The sequence below is a fragment of the Mytilus californianus genome, unplaced genomic scaffold (assembly GCF_021869535.1).
Source record: "Mytilus californianus isolate M0D057914Y unplaced genomic scaffold, xbMytCali1.0.p SCAF_6, whole genome shotgun sequence".
Taxonomy (NCBI): Eukaryota; Metazoa; Mollusca; class Bivalvia; order Mytilida; family Mytilidae; genus Mytilus; species Mytilus californianus.
In genome coordinates, this window is record NW_026262712.1 from 9,435,808 (window position 1) to 9,453,982 (window position 18,175).

Below are 18,175 nucleotides of genomic sequence, written 5' to 3' on the forward strand. Positions count from 1 at the left end.
GATGGTTTATTACGTATTTTGGGTAATCAGTTATACCGCATGTTGCTATTATTACCATAGAAAAAACGCCCGAGACTTCCCAAAAATTAATAGGTGGTGCTCCTATCATTGGAGGGAACACTACACAGTTTTGTACACACACATGGCGACACGATTCACGATCGGAAATCCATTTTACAATATCTAAAGTTTAAAAACGAAGTGAAAAATATTGTGCGCCATGTGGGCGCTTACATTTGTCATCCTATGCGACATTTATGGTCGAAAAGCGCAATTGGCGCATGGCGCACGTCCTTCCTGATCACTGCACTGTGCTGTTTTGACATGTTAGCTCACAAATAATCATACCACCAAATATGAATTTAATACTTATACTTTTTCAATATCATGGTTTTGTCCTTCAGGACCAAGTATCAAACCCATGGTATTTTGACCTAATGACCTTAACAAAGCAGTTCAATAATTTTGTTATTATAATGAACACTTCGTTGAGTTGGTCTGTCCAAAAAAAAAAGGTCAATCTGGATAACACATAAACCTCCATCGCTTGAATCAACAATGCTTTCTCGAAGTAACTTTAAATTACTTTGTTCCTTTATAATGGAAATTTGATCAAAATGTTTGTATGACCACGAACTGTCATCAAAGAATTGATTCAATTAGATGAATGCATATTCTAATAAAAAACAACTTACAATTACTATTACTACTTAGCAATGATGGTGACTAACCTGCAGTCACTTACAATTTCAGTTTAGGGTCTTAAATGTCCTACACGGCAACATAATGCATTAAGTCACATGGCACTTACATTTGATTTTACTGATGTATTCAAAGCTTGCTTGGCCTTCATGGCATTGTATACTTTTATCCGATTGGCTCTCTCTTCCACTGTTTCCATAGTGACCTGATTGGATGGATGACCAGTAGCAATATTCTGAAGCTCTGCCTTCCTCCTGCCAGTCATTGTTGAGGACTTGCCTTTGACATCTGATGCCTGCATAGGTCTCTGTTTTTTAAATACAGTTAGTACAACCATTAAAATTATTATAACATGACGAAATATATTTTAAATAAACTGTTAACACAGAGATATGTCTCGCCTTTTTGTACTTTTGATAATGCAAATGTTGAAATTAAACAAGCATTCTGTGAGTATTGCATGGCAATACATAGTCCCCTACCGGTTAAAAATTCATTGTAATGGATCAAACCTACCACTAAATTCTTCAAACAATTTACTAAAGAAACGGAAAAAAATCCAAAATGTCATTTATCTTAATACAATGTCTTTTACAAATCTTTAAAAAAAAAATGAGTTATTTCCCTTTGAACAGAAATCTAGTAATTTATAAGTATTTCATCAAAAAATTTAATTCTAGGCAAAGTTAAAAAATTAGTTAATTCCCTTTGAACAGAAATCTAGTATTTAATAAGTATTTCATCAAAAATTTAATTCTAGGGAAAAGGCTTTAACTGAACAAGGAGTAAAGCTAAAATCGTGAATATTGAACTTGACCTGTAACTTGTCATAAAACAATACACCAAATATCAAATCAATATCTTCAAGCATGAAGAAAAAAAGTCTGGAAAACTGATTTGCTGGACTGACGGATGGACAGACGGACAAACTGAGTGCAAACCTAAAGTCCCTTTCGACTTCAGGCCAAATAATCTCCATGGAAATGAGATATGCCAATGCTTATACAACTGCACATCAAATATCATTGACTTACCACTAGTGGTTCCCCATAAACTGACCTAATCACAAACTAATACATGTAAACTAAGCAAAAGTTTCAAAGTCAATAGACCATGACTGAGGGGGAAGGGCCAAATAATCTCCATGGAAATGAGATGTGCCAGTGCTAATACAGCTGCATACCAAATATCATTGACCAACCACTAGTGGTTCACCTTAAACTAGACCTAATCACAAACAAATATATTGTTGATGCCACCGCCGGAAACAGCATACCTATGGCTCGCTTTTTGACTCCCGTCAAGGCGAGACATTAAAACTAAAAAAATTCAAAGGACATAGAAATAAAATCTATGTTTATTTTTCACAAATATGTTTGGATAAGAGATCAACATGAGGCTAACAATTTAATTTCTTCCTTTGGAAGACAATAATTTTATTAGAAGTGTTTACACACATTCTACTAATTTAAAACATCACAGGCTGATAGGACCATGTGTTGCTACCTTTCAGATTCTTTAACTTGCAAGAAAAATTCGTAAGGGTTCCGCGGAACCCAGTGTCTCGCCTACTTTTTCTGTTAATCGCAGGCTCAACAAAAATGAGGAAGTAAATCAATAAAAATATTCCTCTTGATACTATCTTTTGATTGTAAGAAGCTTCTGTCCAAGTTTGGTAAAAATACAGGATAGTTTATGAATCTAATAAATGTTTAAAAACTTTAACTGCAGACTGAATGTAATGTTAACTGGAAGAAAACAAAATTTCCTTCTAGATACTAGCATTTGATCATAAACAAGCTTCTGTCCAAGTTTGGTACAAATCCAAAATAGTGTAAGAAAGTTATAAAAATTTTAAAAACTTTAACCACAGAGTGAATATGTTGTTTCCTGGCAGAAAATCTAAGTCCATTTAAAAGTAAAATACGGGAAAAATGGATTTATTTTTTTACAAAATGTCCTTCTAGATACTAGCATTTGATCATAAACAAGCTTCTGTCCAAGTTTGGTACAAATCCAAAAAAATGTAAGAAAGTTATTAAAATTTTAAAAACTTTAACCACACAGTGAATATGTTGTTTCCTGGCAGAAAATCTAAGTCCATTTAAAAGTAAAATACGGAAAAAATGGATTTATTTTTTTTTAAATTTCCTTCTAGATACTAGCATTTGATCAAAAACAAGCTTCTGTCCAAGTTTGGTACAAATCCAAAATAGTGTAAGAAAGTTATTAAAATTTTAAAAACTTTAACCACAGAGTGAATGTGTTGTTTCCTGGCAGAAAATCTAAGTCCATTTAAAAGTAAAATAAGGAAAAAATGGATTTATATTTTTACAAAATTTACTTCTAGATACTATCTTATGATCATAAACAAGCTTCTGTCCAAGTTTGGTACAAACCCAGGATAGTTTAAGAAAGTTATTAAAATTTTAAAAACTTTAACCACAGAGTGAATGTAATATTTCTCTGCAGAAAAACTAAGTCCATTTATAAGTAAAATACGGAAAAAACGGAATTTTATTTTTACAAAATTTACTTCTGGATACTATCTTATGATCATAAACAAGCTTCTGTCCAAGTTTGGTAGAAATCCAGGATAGTTTAAGAAAGTTATTAAAATTTCAAAAACTTTAACCACAGAGTGAATATTTGTGGACGCCGCCGACGACAACGACGACGACGACGACGCCGACGGAATGTAGGATCGCTATGTCTCGCTTTTTCGACAAAAGTCGAAGGCTCGACAAAAAGAAAAAGAAAGCAAAATTGAAGACATTATTTCATAAACATTCAGAATTTTATTAGACATATAATTTGTAAGTAGGATCTTGCTTACCCTTCTAGATCACCATAGATCACCCGAGTTTTATGCTGATAGCTCAGTGCTTAATGTAGCGTTTTTTAGAATGAAATTTGTCTTTTTTCTATGGCATGGTCAGTTTTTCTTTCCTTCATGATTTTGTTGTTGTCCTTTTGGTATCTTATGCATCTTTTTTTTTTAACTTATAAGAATTTACAATACGTATATTCAAATACAAATTTTTGTATTTATTCTTGACAAGCAGCCAATTTGTTCCTGAAGTTGCGGTATCAGAGAGCCAAAAATATTTTTATACAACCTCATTTTTATCTAAATTAATGCTGCAAAGATTAAAATCAAAAGAAACACAATAATCTTTACCACAATTTCTAGCTTTCAATTTTTCAGGATCCATGTATTGAAATTTAGTGCTTATAGATAAGAAGATGTGGTATGAGTGCCAATGAGACAACTCTCCATCCAAGTCACAATGTGTAAAAAGTAAACAATTACAGGTCAAAGTACGGCCTCGGCTCACAATGAACAGCAAGCTATAAAGGGCCCAAAAATGACAAGTGTAAAACAATTCAAACAGGAAAACCAATGGTCTTATCTTTATAAATAGCGAGAAACACTTATGAACCACATCAACAAACGACAACCACTGAACAACAGGCTCCTGACTTAGGACAGGTGCATACAAATGCAGCGGGTTTTAACAGGCTCGTCCTATTGTTTTAGTCTACTGTTGGAGGCAAATTGTAGGTTTATAGATATTTATTTGTGCCATTTGGTTGCTGTTAAATTGATGTATAGTCAAACCTGCTTAAGAGATCACCTGTATTAAACAAAACCCTGTGTTATAAGACCATTCATTTTAGGTCCCTCTGTAGTGTATTCCATATAAATTGTACCTGTATTAAATAAACTGTTGACACAGAGATATGTCTCTCCTGTCTGCATAAAATTCAGAAAATGACAATCTGATGGACAGCAACATTGCTTATTAATTCAAAGTTGATGGACCATGATCTTGTGGGCAGGGCATCAAAATAGTCATCAAACTGATGTGTACTAATAGTAATTTAAATATCAATGATCTATTACAAGTAGTTCCTATCAAACTAACTTAAGCAGAAAACTTAACAATTGTTGACGCCACCGCCACAACTGTTGCCGCAGCTGTCGCCAGAAAAGCAAGCCCTATGTCTCGCTTTCCATAACTTTCGTGGCAGGCGAGACAAAAAACACCTGTCTTATGAGACTAATTTTTGCTCTCCCTTAAGTGGTCTCTTAAAACAGGTTTCACTGTATATCATATCTCCTTTAATCCATATCCTTAGTTCATTGTTACTACTACAAACCTGATTATTTGTCATTTTGTGTTCATATTTTCTAATTATAACAGTTCTGGCAATCTCCATGATTTCTTTAACAGTCAGACCACTTAGTCCACCTCTGACCAATCGTACCTCTTGAATAACATCCATCACTTGTGGCCTGTAATCAACAAATACACATACACACATAGATTTAAGATCTCATATATTTCTGTTCTAAAATGGTTGTCTTTTTAATATTCTTTGTTCTGAAAAATTTTGTTTTGGTCTTCATATGACATGAGAAATTTTTGTATTTATCTTTATATATAAATATGGATTTGGTCATTTACATCCTTCCATGGTGGTAGTGTGTATAGAGTGGACAAAACTTCTAGATTATCTATTATATGCCTATATTATAGTTTGGTTCCAATTTTTCTGGGTGTGATCCAATTTGAAACACCCAAGTCATGTGATTATGTCAGAAATCTATGCAGTGCTGGGATCAACACACTGTCTACATAAAATATCAACTTAAGGGTTATGTCACCTTATCATAGATTTTCACCAGGTCAAAATAGAAAAGTGCAGCCAAAATTTTTTGAGTGGAAATTTCTTAAAATCATTTGTTTTGTTGAATTCCCCACTGTAAAACACTAGGCAGATCCATACAAAAATGTCTCGATACAAATGTCACAAATTTTCAACATCCACATTGAAACAAATTATCTCAGAATTCTATTTATATATGGACATCTCATCATAAAATATGACTATTAAAAGTACTTTGAAAAATACTTTGAAAAAAGATGTTCAGCTTTTGAATTCAATATCTGTACAAAACCTGAATTCTAATTTGAGTGGACAGGAGAAAATGACAAAATCTACATGATTTGATTGATTGATTGATTGTAAGTTGCTTAATGTCCAGTGGCAAATATTTCATGCATGTTCAGGATGACAATTCTACACGAGCTGTATCTTCACATTCTGTTTTGAAAGGTCTGATAAGATAGCAACTGCTCTTAACAAAAACTTACATTCAAGCAAAGAAAAGTTAGTCCAAGGCAGATATTGATAGTCTGATCTTTAATTCATTCACAAGTGTTATATTTTTGGCGATATTTTGACATACTGTAAAGAGCTATTGTGTAAAAGTTGTTTGACAGAGAAAAAGACTCTTATTTTAGAAAAAATTGATAAGTGGTGATTATATAAGAAAGATAGCCTGAACAATTATAGGAAATAATCAACCAAAATTTTAAGCATTGCTGGGATAAAATAAAATGTGCCTTCTGCCCCGCACCCCCCAAACATTTAGTTATTTGCCATTTTGTATAAGTTAGAATACCCATATTATTTTTAGGTCTTTAACAAACTGTGCATTCAAATTTGCAGGAAATGCAAAACACAGTTAGAACCACAAGATGCACACATTCTGTTTTGCCAAAGTTTTCAATCATGTCCATTTTACAATACCTTGTAAGACCTGTATAGACTTCCATTAACATCTGAACTAGTCTGTCAAAGTTGTTACTTTTGGTTGTCTTTTCTGCTGCAGATTTGTGTCGTATCCTACTTGCTGCTGGTTTCTTAATATCTGATGGTTTTGTTTCTTTTCTTTTCTTTTTGGTCACCTAAAAAATTCAAATGTGTTTAAAATATTATAAAGAGATTTAAGGATTTTTCTAGTCTTTGTATCTTATCATCATACTCTGGTGGATAGTTGCCTCATTGGCAATCATATCACAACTCCTTATTTTTATATTTATATACAGTTTTTCGTTGTTTACTAATTTACAGAGATACATTTGCAAGTTTTCAGTAAAAAATTTTCTTTGTGTCTTTTATTTCAGATATGATCCTTGTTATCGAACAAGTTGGCACTCTGAGGCGGGTGGGGAGCAAGAAGGTGAACTGTGGTTTATTTTTATCAATAGTACCGCTTAAGTCGACGCTAGGGGCCGTCTTGACCTTGTTGTAGGGTATGAATGATTCATTTATTGTTGAAGACCCTACATCAACTGTCAAGATGAAGAACAGGAATAAAAGCCCTGTTCATTGATAATTTTCTATGTTTTCTATGTATTGTGTGCGATTTTGTCCAATGTACATTTACTCCATATCCTTTCATTTTCTTACTTACTGATTCTCTGACTAAACTTATTCTTAAAGGTTATCAGTTTTAACATAGTAGTAAAATCTTAAATATTGTTCTTGTCGGTACTAACATTGATTTTTGTTGCTTTTTAGGAACAGTTCTTATTATCCTTCATCCTGTCAATACTATTAACTTATATTTTGGCATTGCACAATGTAATGTGTTTCTTAGACTGTTTATGAAGTCTTTACACTAAATCCGTTAGATGTGGACGATTGATACCTAAGTCTGGGAGAATAAGATTTATTTATCAGTTGCAATTGGCTTTGAACTAGCTTTCAGGAACTGTGAGTACTCTTATATTGCTGGTTGTGTCTTTTATGTTAGTTGTTTTTGTGCCTCATACATACCCTTTAGATTAAGCCATTTGCAAATGACTTTCAGTTTGTTCTTATTTTAAGCTGTTACACCGCTGTCCAAGATTGTGTAGAGGATTGAGTGTTTTAACAAACAAGTTCAACCCTGCAACATTCTATATGTGCCTGTCCTAATTTAGGAACCTGAAGTTTAGTGATTGTCATTGGTTCATGTCTTTCATGTATGTATTTCGTTTATGGTTTTGTTATAAATTGGGCTGTTAGTTTTCTAGTTTGAATTAACTCACACTTTTTTATTGTCAGGGCCTTTTATTGGCCACTATACAGTTTGGGTTTTTCTCATTGTTGAAAGGCTGTACAGTGGCCAATAAATTTCTATATCCACTTCATTTAAACTCTGGTAGATTAATCAAACAGAGATAAAAAAAAAAATATCAAAATATTCGCTGATTCACAGGTTAACAGAAAGTAAAAATGTTTTGGTATTACAAGTCTTTTATAAGTTTCCCGGACAGATTAACTTTGTTTGTCTGGGATTAGCTCAAGACATTATAACTGATAATGCATGCAACAGCCATAAATCTCTATATATAATTGTTTACTGTATACACATTACAGCTTGTCCATTTTTTCACTTCTCAATTTTTGTCAATGAGAAAATGAGGATTAACCAAAGTGTTATCACAGCAAACAAACTATACAGATGCTACAAAAAGAGACATAAAACATAGTGCGATGTACAGTGTCATATGAAAATTTCAAAAGTCTAATCTTGGAATTGTACAGAATGATCTATGTATTAATAAAATAAAATAATAGTATAAATAAATAAAATCAATATTTATATTAGATAATTAAGAAAGCAAATTTACTTGGGTACACAATATTCTCTACAACAGCAAGCAGATAGGATAGAATGCATAAAGGGTGCAAAAATGTAGAAATGAGATGGTGTTATCTCCCTTATAAATGTCTTCATTTCTCGTTTCGATTTTGTGAAGAAAAAAAAAAAGGGAAACATGACAATCTTACAAGGTAAAATTGCAGTTTTTTACTTTTATTCCATAAAATATAAAATGCTTTGCTGAGCGCAACCTGATACGACCGCAGAGGTCCAACCCTGAACAGTTTGGGCAAATTTGGACACAATATTCAAGCTTGATACTGTCTCAATTTGGATTGTGATCAAATTTTTACATAATATAAGTTTCTGACACAAAATAAATGTGGTCAAAGATCTTACAAATCTATTGTGCAATACTGTGCAATTGAAGATTTCTTCTTGAAACTTTTCAAAAATTAGAAATTTGAAAAATTTTGAAAAAAAATATGAATCCCTTAAAAATTGGAAAAAAAATCCCCCCCCCCCCCCCCCCACTTTTTAAAACCCCCTTGGAGCAATAACCCTATAACTCTATCCCAGCCTTTCCTTTGTAGTATGGAACATTGTAGTACAATTTCAGAGAGATCCATACACTTAAACACAAGTTATTGTCTGGAAACTAGAAAAATGCTTGTTTTTGGCCCTTTTTTTGACACTAATTCCTACATGTCTGGGGCAATTAACCCCAAACTCAATCACAGCCTTCCCTTTTTTATATGGAACCTTGTGGTACAATGTCAGAGAGATCCATACACTTACACACAAGTTATTATCTGGAAACTAGAAAAATTCTTGTTTTTGGCCCCTTTTTGGCCCTTAATTCCTAAACTGTTGGCCCCATAACCCCTAAAATGAATCCCAACCTTCTACTTGTGGTATTAAACATTGTGGTACAATTTCAGAGCAATTGAAATACTTATACACAAGTTATTATCCTGAAACTAGAAAAATGCTTGTTTTGGGCCCCTTTTGGGCCCTAATTCCTAAACGGTTGGGACCATCATCCCCAAAATCAATCCAAACCTTCCTTTTGTGGTATTGAACCTTCTTAAAAAATTTCATAGAGATCCAATCACTTTAACTAAAGTTATTGTCCAGAAACCAATGTGTCTTCGGACGACGACGCAGAAGACGACAACATCATACCATTAAACGATCCCAAAATTTTTTTTGCGGTCGTATAATAAGCATTGCCAAGTATTCAAACTCAACACAATTATCATAATTGAATTGTAAAAGCTGGAATTTTGGCAGTAGAAATAATTCTGAAATGAATAGGGAGTTTTATTCAAAATATACCTTGTGGTACCAAACATACCTGCCAACTTTTTAAAATCACCATAGGGGTTTTCAGTGTGGGAATTTTTTAAGATTAAAATTTTTTGCTGTGTTTTTGTACCCTACAAATAGTGTCATATCTTTTTTTCTTTTCTTTGATAATTTATACTGATGATGAGCTTATAAGACCTTTTTTACTTTTATTTAGATCTGTTACAAAGTGTTATGTCCATACCCTGTTTGATACATTCGTGGTAGCACTGTTACTCATATCGAACCAATGCACACTTAATCAACTTGTTTTAAACTTGATTCATATCTTAATAATCTAATTCAACTCAATATGCTCACATAAAAGAAAAAGCCTTGTGAACAGTTCGTTTGTATTAATTGTTTATGCTTGCTTGACCATCTGGAGTTGCTCAGTTTATTGCAGACTTTGGGTATGGGTTTTGCTCATTGTTGAAGGCTGTACAGTGACCTATAGTTATTAACTTCTATGTCATTTGGTCTCTGGTGGAGAGTTGTGTCATTGGCAATCATACCATATCTTATTTTTAGTTTTACAAAAGGCATGCAATATGATGATCATGTGAGGGCTATTCCATTAAAATGTATGTGGGAGGGTAGGAAGGGACTTTCAAAATATCCCTACAACCAAGAACCATTTTTTAGGTAATTTTGCATAATATTATTAGATGCATACTGAAAAAAGACCCATGACCCACATTCAATAATTAAACTTCCCTTCCTACACTCCCACACACATTTTAATGGAATAGCCCTGAGATGCCTATCGTTGAATTTGTCAATCAACCACTCTTTTCTAGAACCTTTTTGCAGATTAAAATTCAGCCACACTGATTACGTTTTTTTTACAACTTTGTAATATAGACCAAGAAATATGACTCAAAAGTTTAAATTTTAGCATGTTTGTAATACCCCATAATAACGAGAAAGACTCATTTTGATTGGCTTATTAACATAATCACAAGAAACACCAATTTTGTTTGGCTGATCCCGTTTGTCTTCCTTGAGAAAAGTTTAAAATCAGAAACCAAATTTCTTTCGTATAGATTTCCCCAAAATCTAGTTTTAAAGCTTTATTAACAATCTGGCAATTTGGACAAGTCAAAATCGTGTAGTGCACACCTTAATTGTAAAAGTTGGCAGTTATGTATAAAAGCATGATAAAAAAGCCCAATAAATATGTTTACATCTCTATGATTGAAAGATGATCCATGTTTATTAATTAGCTATAAATCTACACAGCAAAACAAGTGACACTCAAAACTCACCCATTTCTCAAGTCTTGCTATAAAGTCAAATGAAATATAAACATGATAAATAAGAAAACAAATTCTATCACTCTACAGCTGTGAGAATATCACAGCACCTGCACCTGAGTGTGTAACAACAAAGAAATTGAATATTCTGGTTTTCTAGGTGAACCATGAAATCACGATTACCTTGATTTATTAAATATTGAAAAAGTAACAATATTCCTAACCAATCAAATCATGGGACAGCTGGTAACCTAAATAAATAGTTTTGCAATCCATTCTTCCAATTGATTTCATGTAATATGAAAATATAAAGTCTGCTAGAACAGATGACACCTATTTCAGTTGAATTATGACCCACGTTTAGAAAGTGTTCTTTAAGGTGTGTGTAGCTGTAGCTGTTCTGTCACAACCCAAAATATACCTTTTCTAGTTACAATCCTAATATCCCAGTTATTTTTAAAGGAGTATGTAGGACCTACCTAATTGATTTATTGATTAATTTATTCATGTCCTGAACATTTACGAAATATTTGCCTCTGGACATTAACAAACATTGAAACACAAAAATTAATAAATAACTGTTACGTTTAAACAGGGAAGCAGTTCTCACCTGACACCAGTCTTCTTCCTCTTCCTGTTTGCCTTTCTCTCCGTCTACTTTCACATCTTCTGTTTTTCTTTTCTCTGGTAATGTAATTTCTTCTAAAGTGTCAACAGCTATTGAGAAAAAACAAAGATATTCCCATATGACAGTTAATTATATATAAATCATTAGAGCATCAAACTAAGATAAGACTATGGTTTATTCAGCATGCTCAGTTTTTGTGAATTCCCACCTTCCACTTTTCCAAACTCAAATTAAGCCATATATATATCAATGTATATTATTTTTTTTTTTATTATAATCAAGTGCTTAATATTTTTTTTTTGTATAATAAAAAGACAAAATCTACACATCTGACTATGTGGTATGGGCTTTGCTCATTGTTGAAAGCCGTAGTGACCTATAGTTATTTTTTTGGCACTGGCTACGGTTACATGGAAATGTAACAATAATATAAAAATTATTGTTACATTGAAGACTAATTGCCGGAATGCAGGGTTTGGTAAGGAATCGTTAATTACGAATGTAACAATAATATTTGGGTCTACGGTTACATTGCGTTATTGTTACATTAAAGACTGCAATGTATGATAGATTTATTAAACTTAAACCTTTTATAGTTATGTTGCTTAATTCTTCGATATGTAATAGATAATATTCAGAGCTCCAGATAAGAATTCACAAATTGGGGTTTTTACCCACCATTTTTTTATGTAATTGGGTGATAAAGTTTTTTAATTGCATTATCAATTCCAATTCACCCCTCAAGCAAATATCAAATTGGGTTTTTCACCATCAAGCTCCTTAATGTATTGGGTTTTTTCATCAACACAATATTGAAAATTTAGGCATGTTATCATCACATTATATCAACCCCAGATGTGTTTCCATCTTAAATGTGTTTCTTTCTTTGTATATGTGCTTAGCTGTTTTATTTGGTTTATTCACTGACGAGCAATTGTACGTTTAATTTGTGTCCCGTTTTAAACGTTCTGTCAGTTTTGTATTTTCTCAAAACTTATGTAAACTGCAGCTGGTGTCACTAGTTGGACAGTAACTAATTGCCTTTCTAGATCCCATATGATCACCCTACAGTTTATAGTTGGGGTAGGTGTGGCTAAGTGTTTAGATTTTTATGTAATATATGTGAAATTTAGGTGCTGTAAGAAAGTTTTGCCAGTCCTTTCACCTATTTGCCAGATCTACTTTTTAATAAAAATAAAAAGTTGTTCCCAGATTTAAGATATACCCCAAAACCTTGAGATTTATAGGGTGGTTTAATGATGGAGACCACATTCAACTTAAATTTACAAATAATTCTGCAACATCAAGTAAATAAATGACAATGTTATACTGCACTTGCCAATAAGACAACTATCTTAAGCATCCAGAACAATTAGATCAAAACAAAGAAAGTGTCAAGCTGCATAATTTGACGTAAAAAACGGATATGTGTATTCATTCATAAACTAAAATGAAAAAAAATAATATATAAACTGTTTTTGTTTAATTCAATTTACATAAATCTGGGTTAAGTTGTCCCTTATCAGAACTTTTGGTTTCCGATGCTTTCCAACTACATATCATGTCATAATTGATTTAGCCTTTCAATTTTTCCAACTGATTTCGTTTTTGACAAAACCCCGTGTTTATCGTTCTATAGCAATGTTCTCGTTAAGGTACGCAAACACGCCCGTGCGTTCAATGGACGCTTCCTAAAGTCACTAGCTGAGTCTTGTTATCATCATAACTTTCCCTCAGCTATCAAAAAGAAGCCGAAAACATGCTTCTATTCAATATTTTTATCGGACATTTACTTTCGTTTTAATTCATGTAAGTTATTACAAATCCCGAGCAATTCGAAAAAATATGACAGCATGTCACACGCTAATTGGATAAACTTCGAGAAGATCGAAATGTTTTCATAAACACGTGTACCTTTTGAGCAACGGAAAATTCCAACAGGGACCCATTACAGCTACTTGATGCAGGGCTCTATTTTAAGAACGAAAGGACATTTCCAATTATAAATATTATAAAAATAGATTTACGCGACGACTGTAATCAGATAAGGGTAAAAAACGCAAACGATAGCGAATAAAAGCGTTAAGAACTCATGGTTTTGGCATATAATTGGGTTTTCCTTTGAATTAATTGGGTTATTGAACCCTGCAATGGGCAATTGCATTGGGTTTTTAATTATTTGTATTGCGTGATCACGCAAATACGCAGCTTATCTGGAGCTCTGTAATATTAATAAAAAAATATTATTCAGCGAATAAGTATTGATTGTTTTGGTGTTGTTAAAAATCATGACTACTACAGTTTAGTTTAATATCACTATTGATGAATACTTAATGAACTGTTCAATAGAGCATGTACTGTCACGATTGATAAGATCACAAAATATCTGGACTCTGAAAATGAAAACACTGTTTCCACCAATTTCAATCTGTCGGCAAATGTCAACATTAATTGCTTTCACAATTGACTTGTATTTAAACAACCTAACATGCTTCCCAAAAAATATTGGACGAAAATGTAAACATCGCAAGAGTAACAAAATATTTTACACCTGAAGCATGGCATTCAGACATTGAAAGTTTCTTAAACTTCATAAAGGGAAAATGCAGAATGAAATTGTATGGTATGCAATATAGAGCGTGCACATTGCCGTATCACTGGTTTGTGATGGCTGCTTAGAGTGGTTTCACCGAAAATGCGTCGGACTAAAACATGCTCCAAACACAACATACTGGATTTGTAGAAACTGTCATTGTAAATAACAAGAGTGCACACACTGAAATGTCTCGCCTTCTTTACTAATCATTGATATTATGTTGATAGTCCTAAATATAAAGCTTTATTACAACTGTCACATAAACTTAACATTAACCAAGTAAACTAAATATTGACCAATGAACCATGAAAATGAGGTCAAGGTCAGATGAACCATGCTAGGCAGGCATGTACAGCTCACAATTCTTCCATACAACAAATATAGTTGACCTATTGCTTATAGTTTAAGAAAAACAGACCAAAACACAAAAACTTAACACTGAGCAATGAACCTTGAAAATGAGGTCAAGGTCAAATAAAACCTGTGTGACTGACATATAGATCATAAAATATTTCCATACACCAAATATAGTTGAACTATTGCATATAGTATTAGAAAAAAAGACCAAAACTCAAAAACTTAACTTTGACCACTGAACCATGAAAATGAGGTCAAGGTCAGATGACACCTGCCAGCTAGACATGTACACCTTACAATCATTCCATACACCAAATATAGTAGACCTATTGCATACAGTATAAGAAAAACAGACCAAAACACAAAAACTTAACTATAACCACTGAACCATGAAAATGAGGTCAAGGTCAGATGACACCTGCCAGCTAGACATGTACACCTTACAATCATTCCATACACCAAATATAGTAGACCTATTGCATACAGTATTAGAAAAAAAGACCAAAACTCAAAAACTTAACTTTGACCACTGAACCATGAAAATGAGGTCAAGGTCAGATGACACCTGCCAGCTAGACATGTACACCTTACAATCATTCCATACACCAAATATAGTAGACCTATTGCATACAGTATTAGAAAAAAAGACCAAAACTCAAAAACTTAACTTTGACCACTGAACCATGAAAATGAGGTCAAGGTCAGATGACACCTGCCAGCTAGACATGTACACCTTACAATCATTCCATACACCAAATATAGTAGACCTATTGCATACAGTATAAGAAAAACAGACCAAAACACAAAAACTTAACTATAACCACTGAACCATGAAAATGAGGTCAAGGTCAGATGACACCTGCCAGCTAGACATGTACACCTTACAATCATTCCATACACCAAATATAGTAGACCTATTGCATACATTATTAGAAAAAAAGACCAAAACTCAAAAACTTAACTTTGACCACTGAACCATGAAAATGAGGTCAAGGTCAGATGACACCTGCCAGCTAGACATGTACACCTTACAATCATTCCATACACCAAATATAGTAGACCTATTGCATACAGTATTAGAAAAAAAGACCAAAACTCAAAAACTTAACTTTGACCACTGAACCATGAAAATGAGGTCAAGGTCAGATGACACCTGCCAGCTAGACATGTACACCTTACAATCATTCCATACACCAAATATAGTAGACCTATTGCATACAGTATAAGAAAAACAGACCAAAACACAAAAACTTAACTATGACCACTGAACCATGAAAATGAGGTCAAGGTCAGATGACACCTGCCAGCTAGACATGTACACCTTACAATCATTCCATACACCAAATATAGTAGACCTATTGCATACAGTATAAGAAAAACAGACCAAAACACAAAAACTTAACTATGACCACTGAACCATGAAAATGAGGTCAAGGTCAGATGACACCTGCCAGCTAGACATGTACACCTTACAATCATTCCATACACCAAATATAGTAGACCTATTGCATACAGTATAAGAAAAACAGACCAAAACACAAAAACTTAACTATGACCACTGAACCATGAAAATGAGGTCAAGGTCAGATGACACCTGCCAGCTAGACATGTACACCTTACAATCATTCCATACACCAAATATAGTAGACCTATTGCATACAGTATAAGAAAAACAGACCAAAACACAAAAACTTAACTATAACCACTGAACCATGAAAATGAGGTCAAGGTCAGATGACACCTGCCAGCTAGACATGTACACCTTACAATCATTCCATACACCAAATATAGTAGACCTATTGCATACAGTATAAGAAAAACAGACCAAAACACAAAAACTTAACTATAACCACTGAACCATGAAAATGAGGTCAAGGTCAGATGACACCTGCCAGTTGGACATGTACACCTTACAGTCCTTCCATACACCGAATATACTAGACCTATTGCTTATAGTATCTGAGATATGGACTTGACCACGAAAACTTAACCTTGTTCACTGATCCATGAAATGAGGTCGAGGTCAAGTGAAAACTGTCTGACGGGCATGAGGATCTTGCAAGGTACGCACATACCAAATATAGTTATCCTATTACTTATAATAAGAGAGAATTTAACATTACAAAAAATCTGAACTTTTTTTTCAAGTAGTCACTGAACCATGAAGATGAGGTCAAGGACATTGGACATGTGACTGACGGAAACTTCGTAACATGAGACATCCATATACAAAGTATGAAGCATCCAGATCTTCCACCCTCTAAAATATAAAGCTTTTAAGAAGTTAGCTAACGCCGCCGCCGCCGCCGGATCACTATCCCTATGTCGAGCTTTCTGCGACAAAAGTCGCAGGCTCGACAAAAAATCAAAATATTGTATGCAATATTGTAAATATCAAATAAAAGTTTTCAAGTCTTATTTTAATACATATTCATTACTATTCCCATCGTACATTGCAGTGCGTTAATGTAACAATAACGCAATGTAACCGTAGACCCAAATATTATTGTTACATTCGTAATTAATCGGTTCCTTACCCAACCCTGCATTCCGGCAATTAGTCTCCAATGTAACAATAATTTTTATATTATTGTTACATTTCCATGTAACCGTAGCCAGTGCCTATTTTTTTTGTGTCATTTGGTCTCTTGTCGAGAGTTGTCTCATTGGTAATCATACCACATCTTCATTTTTGTCGAGCCTGCGACTTTTGTTGCAGAAAGCTCGACATAGGGATAGCGATCCGGCGGCGGCGGCGGCGTTAGCTAACTTCTTAAAAGCTTTATATTTTAGAAGATGGAAGACCTGGATGCTTCATACTTTGTATATGGATGCCTCATGTTACGAAGTTTCCGTCAGTCACATGTCCAATGTCCTTGACCTCATTTTCATGGTTCAGTGACTACTTGAAAAAAAAGTTCAGATTTTTTGTAATGTTAAATTCTCTCTTATTATAAGTAATAGGATAACTATATTTGGTATGTGCGTACCTTGCAAGGTCCTCATGCCCGTCAGACAGTTTTCACTTGACCTCGACCTCATTTCATGGATCAGTGAACAAGGTTAAGTTTTCGTGGTCAAGTCCATATCTCAGATACTATAAGCAATAGGTCTAGTATATTCGGTGTATGGAAGGACTGTAAGGTGTACATGTCCAACTGGCAGGTGTCATCTGACCTTGACCTCATTTTCATGGTTCAGTGGTTATAGTTAAGTTTTTGTGTTTTGGTCTGTTTTTCTTATACTGTATGCAATAGGTCTACTATATTTGGTGTATGGAATGATTGTAAGGTGTACATGTCTAGCTGGCAGGTGTCATCTGACCTTGACCTCATTTTCATGGTTCAGTGGTCAAAGTTAAGTTTTTGAGTTTTGGTCTTTTTTTCTAATACTGCATGCAATAGGTCAGCTATATTTGGTGTATGGAATGATTGTAAGGTGTACATGTCTAGCTGGCAGGTGTCATCTTACCTTGACCTCATTTTCATGGTTCAGTGGTCAAAGTTAAGTTTTTGAGTTTTGGTCTTTTTTTCTAATACTATATGCAATAGTTCAACTATATTTGGTGTATGGAAATATTTTATGATCTATATGTCAGTCACGCAGGTTTTATTTGACCTTGACCTCATTTTCAAGGTTCATTGCTCAGTCTTAAGTTTTTGTGTTTTGGTCTGTTTTTCTTAAACTATAAGCAATAGGTCAACTATATTTGTTGTATGGAAGAATTGTTAGCTGTACATGCCTGCCTAGCATGGTTCATCTGACCTTGACCTCATTTTCATGGTTCATTGGTCAATGTTTAGTTTACTTGGTTAATGTTAAGTTTATGTGACAGTTGTAATAAA

General features: G+C 33.7%; 1 protein-coding gene across 1 annotated transcript in view; it reads right to left on the reverse strand.

Moving 5' to 3' along the window:
• Positions 1–18,175, reverse strand: part of LOC127705511 (uncharacterized) — a 44,457-nt gene that overhangs the window by 12,256 nt on the left and 14,026 nt on the right. Inside the window, exons 6-9 of the mRNA XM_052209839.1 lie at positions 11,360–11,466; positions 6,304–6,461; positions 4,867–5,002; positions 812–1,009 (exon numbers count right to left, since the gene is read on the reverse strand). Coding sequence (XP_052065799.1) covers positions 812–1,009; positions 4,867–5,002; positions 6,304–6,461; positions 11,360–11,466 — 599 coding nt within the window. The remainder of the gene's footprint in view (positions 1–811; positions 1,010–4,866; positions 5,003–6,303; positions 6,462–11,359; positions 11,467–18,175) is intronic.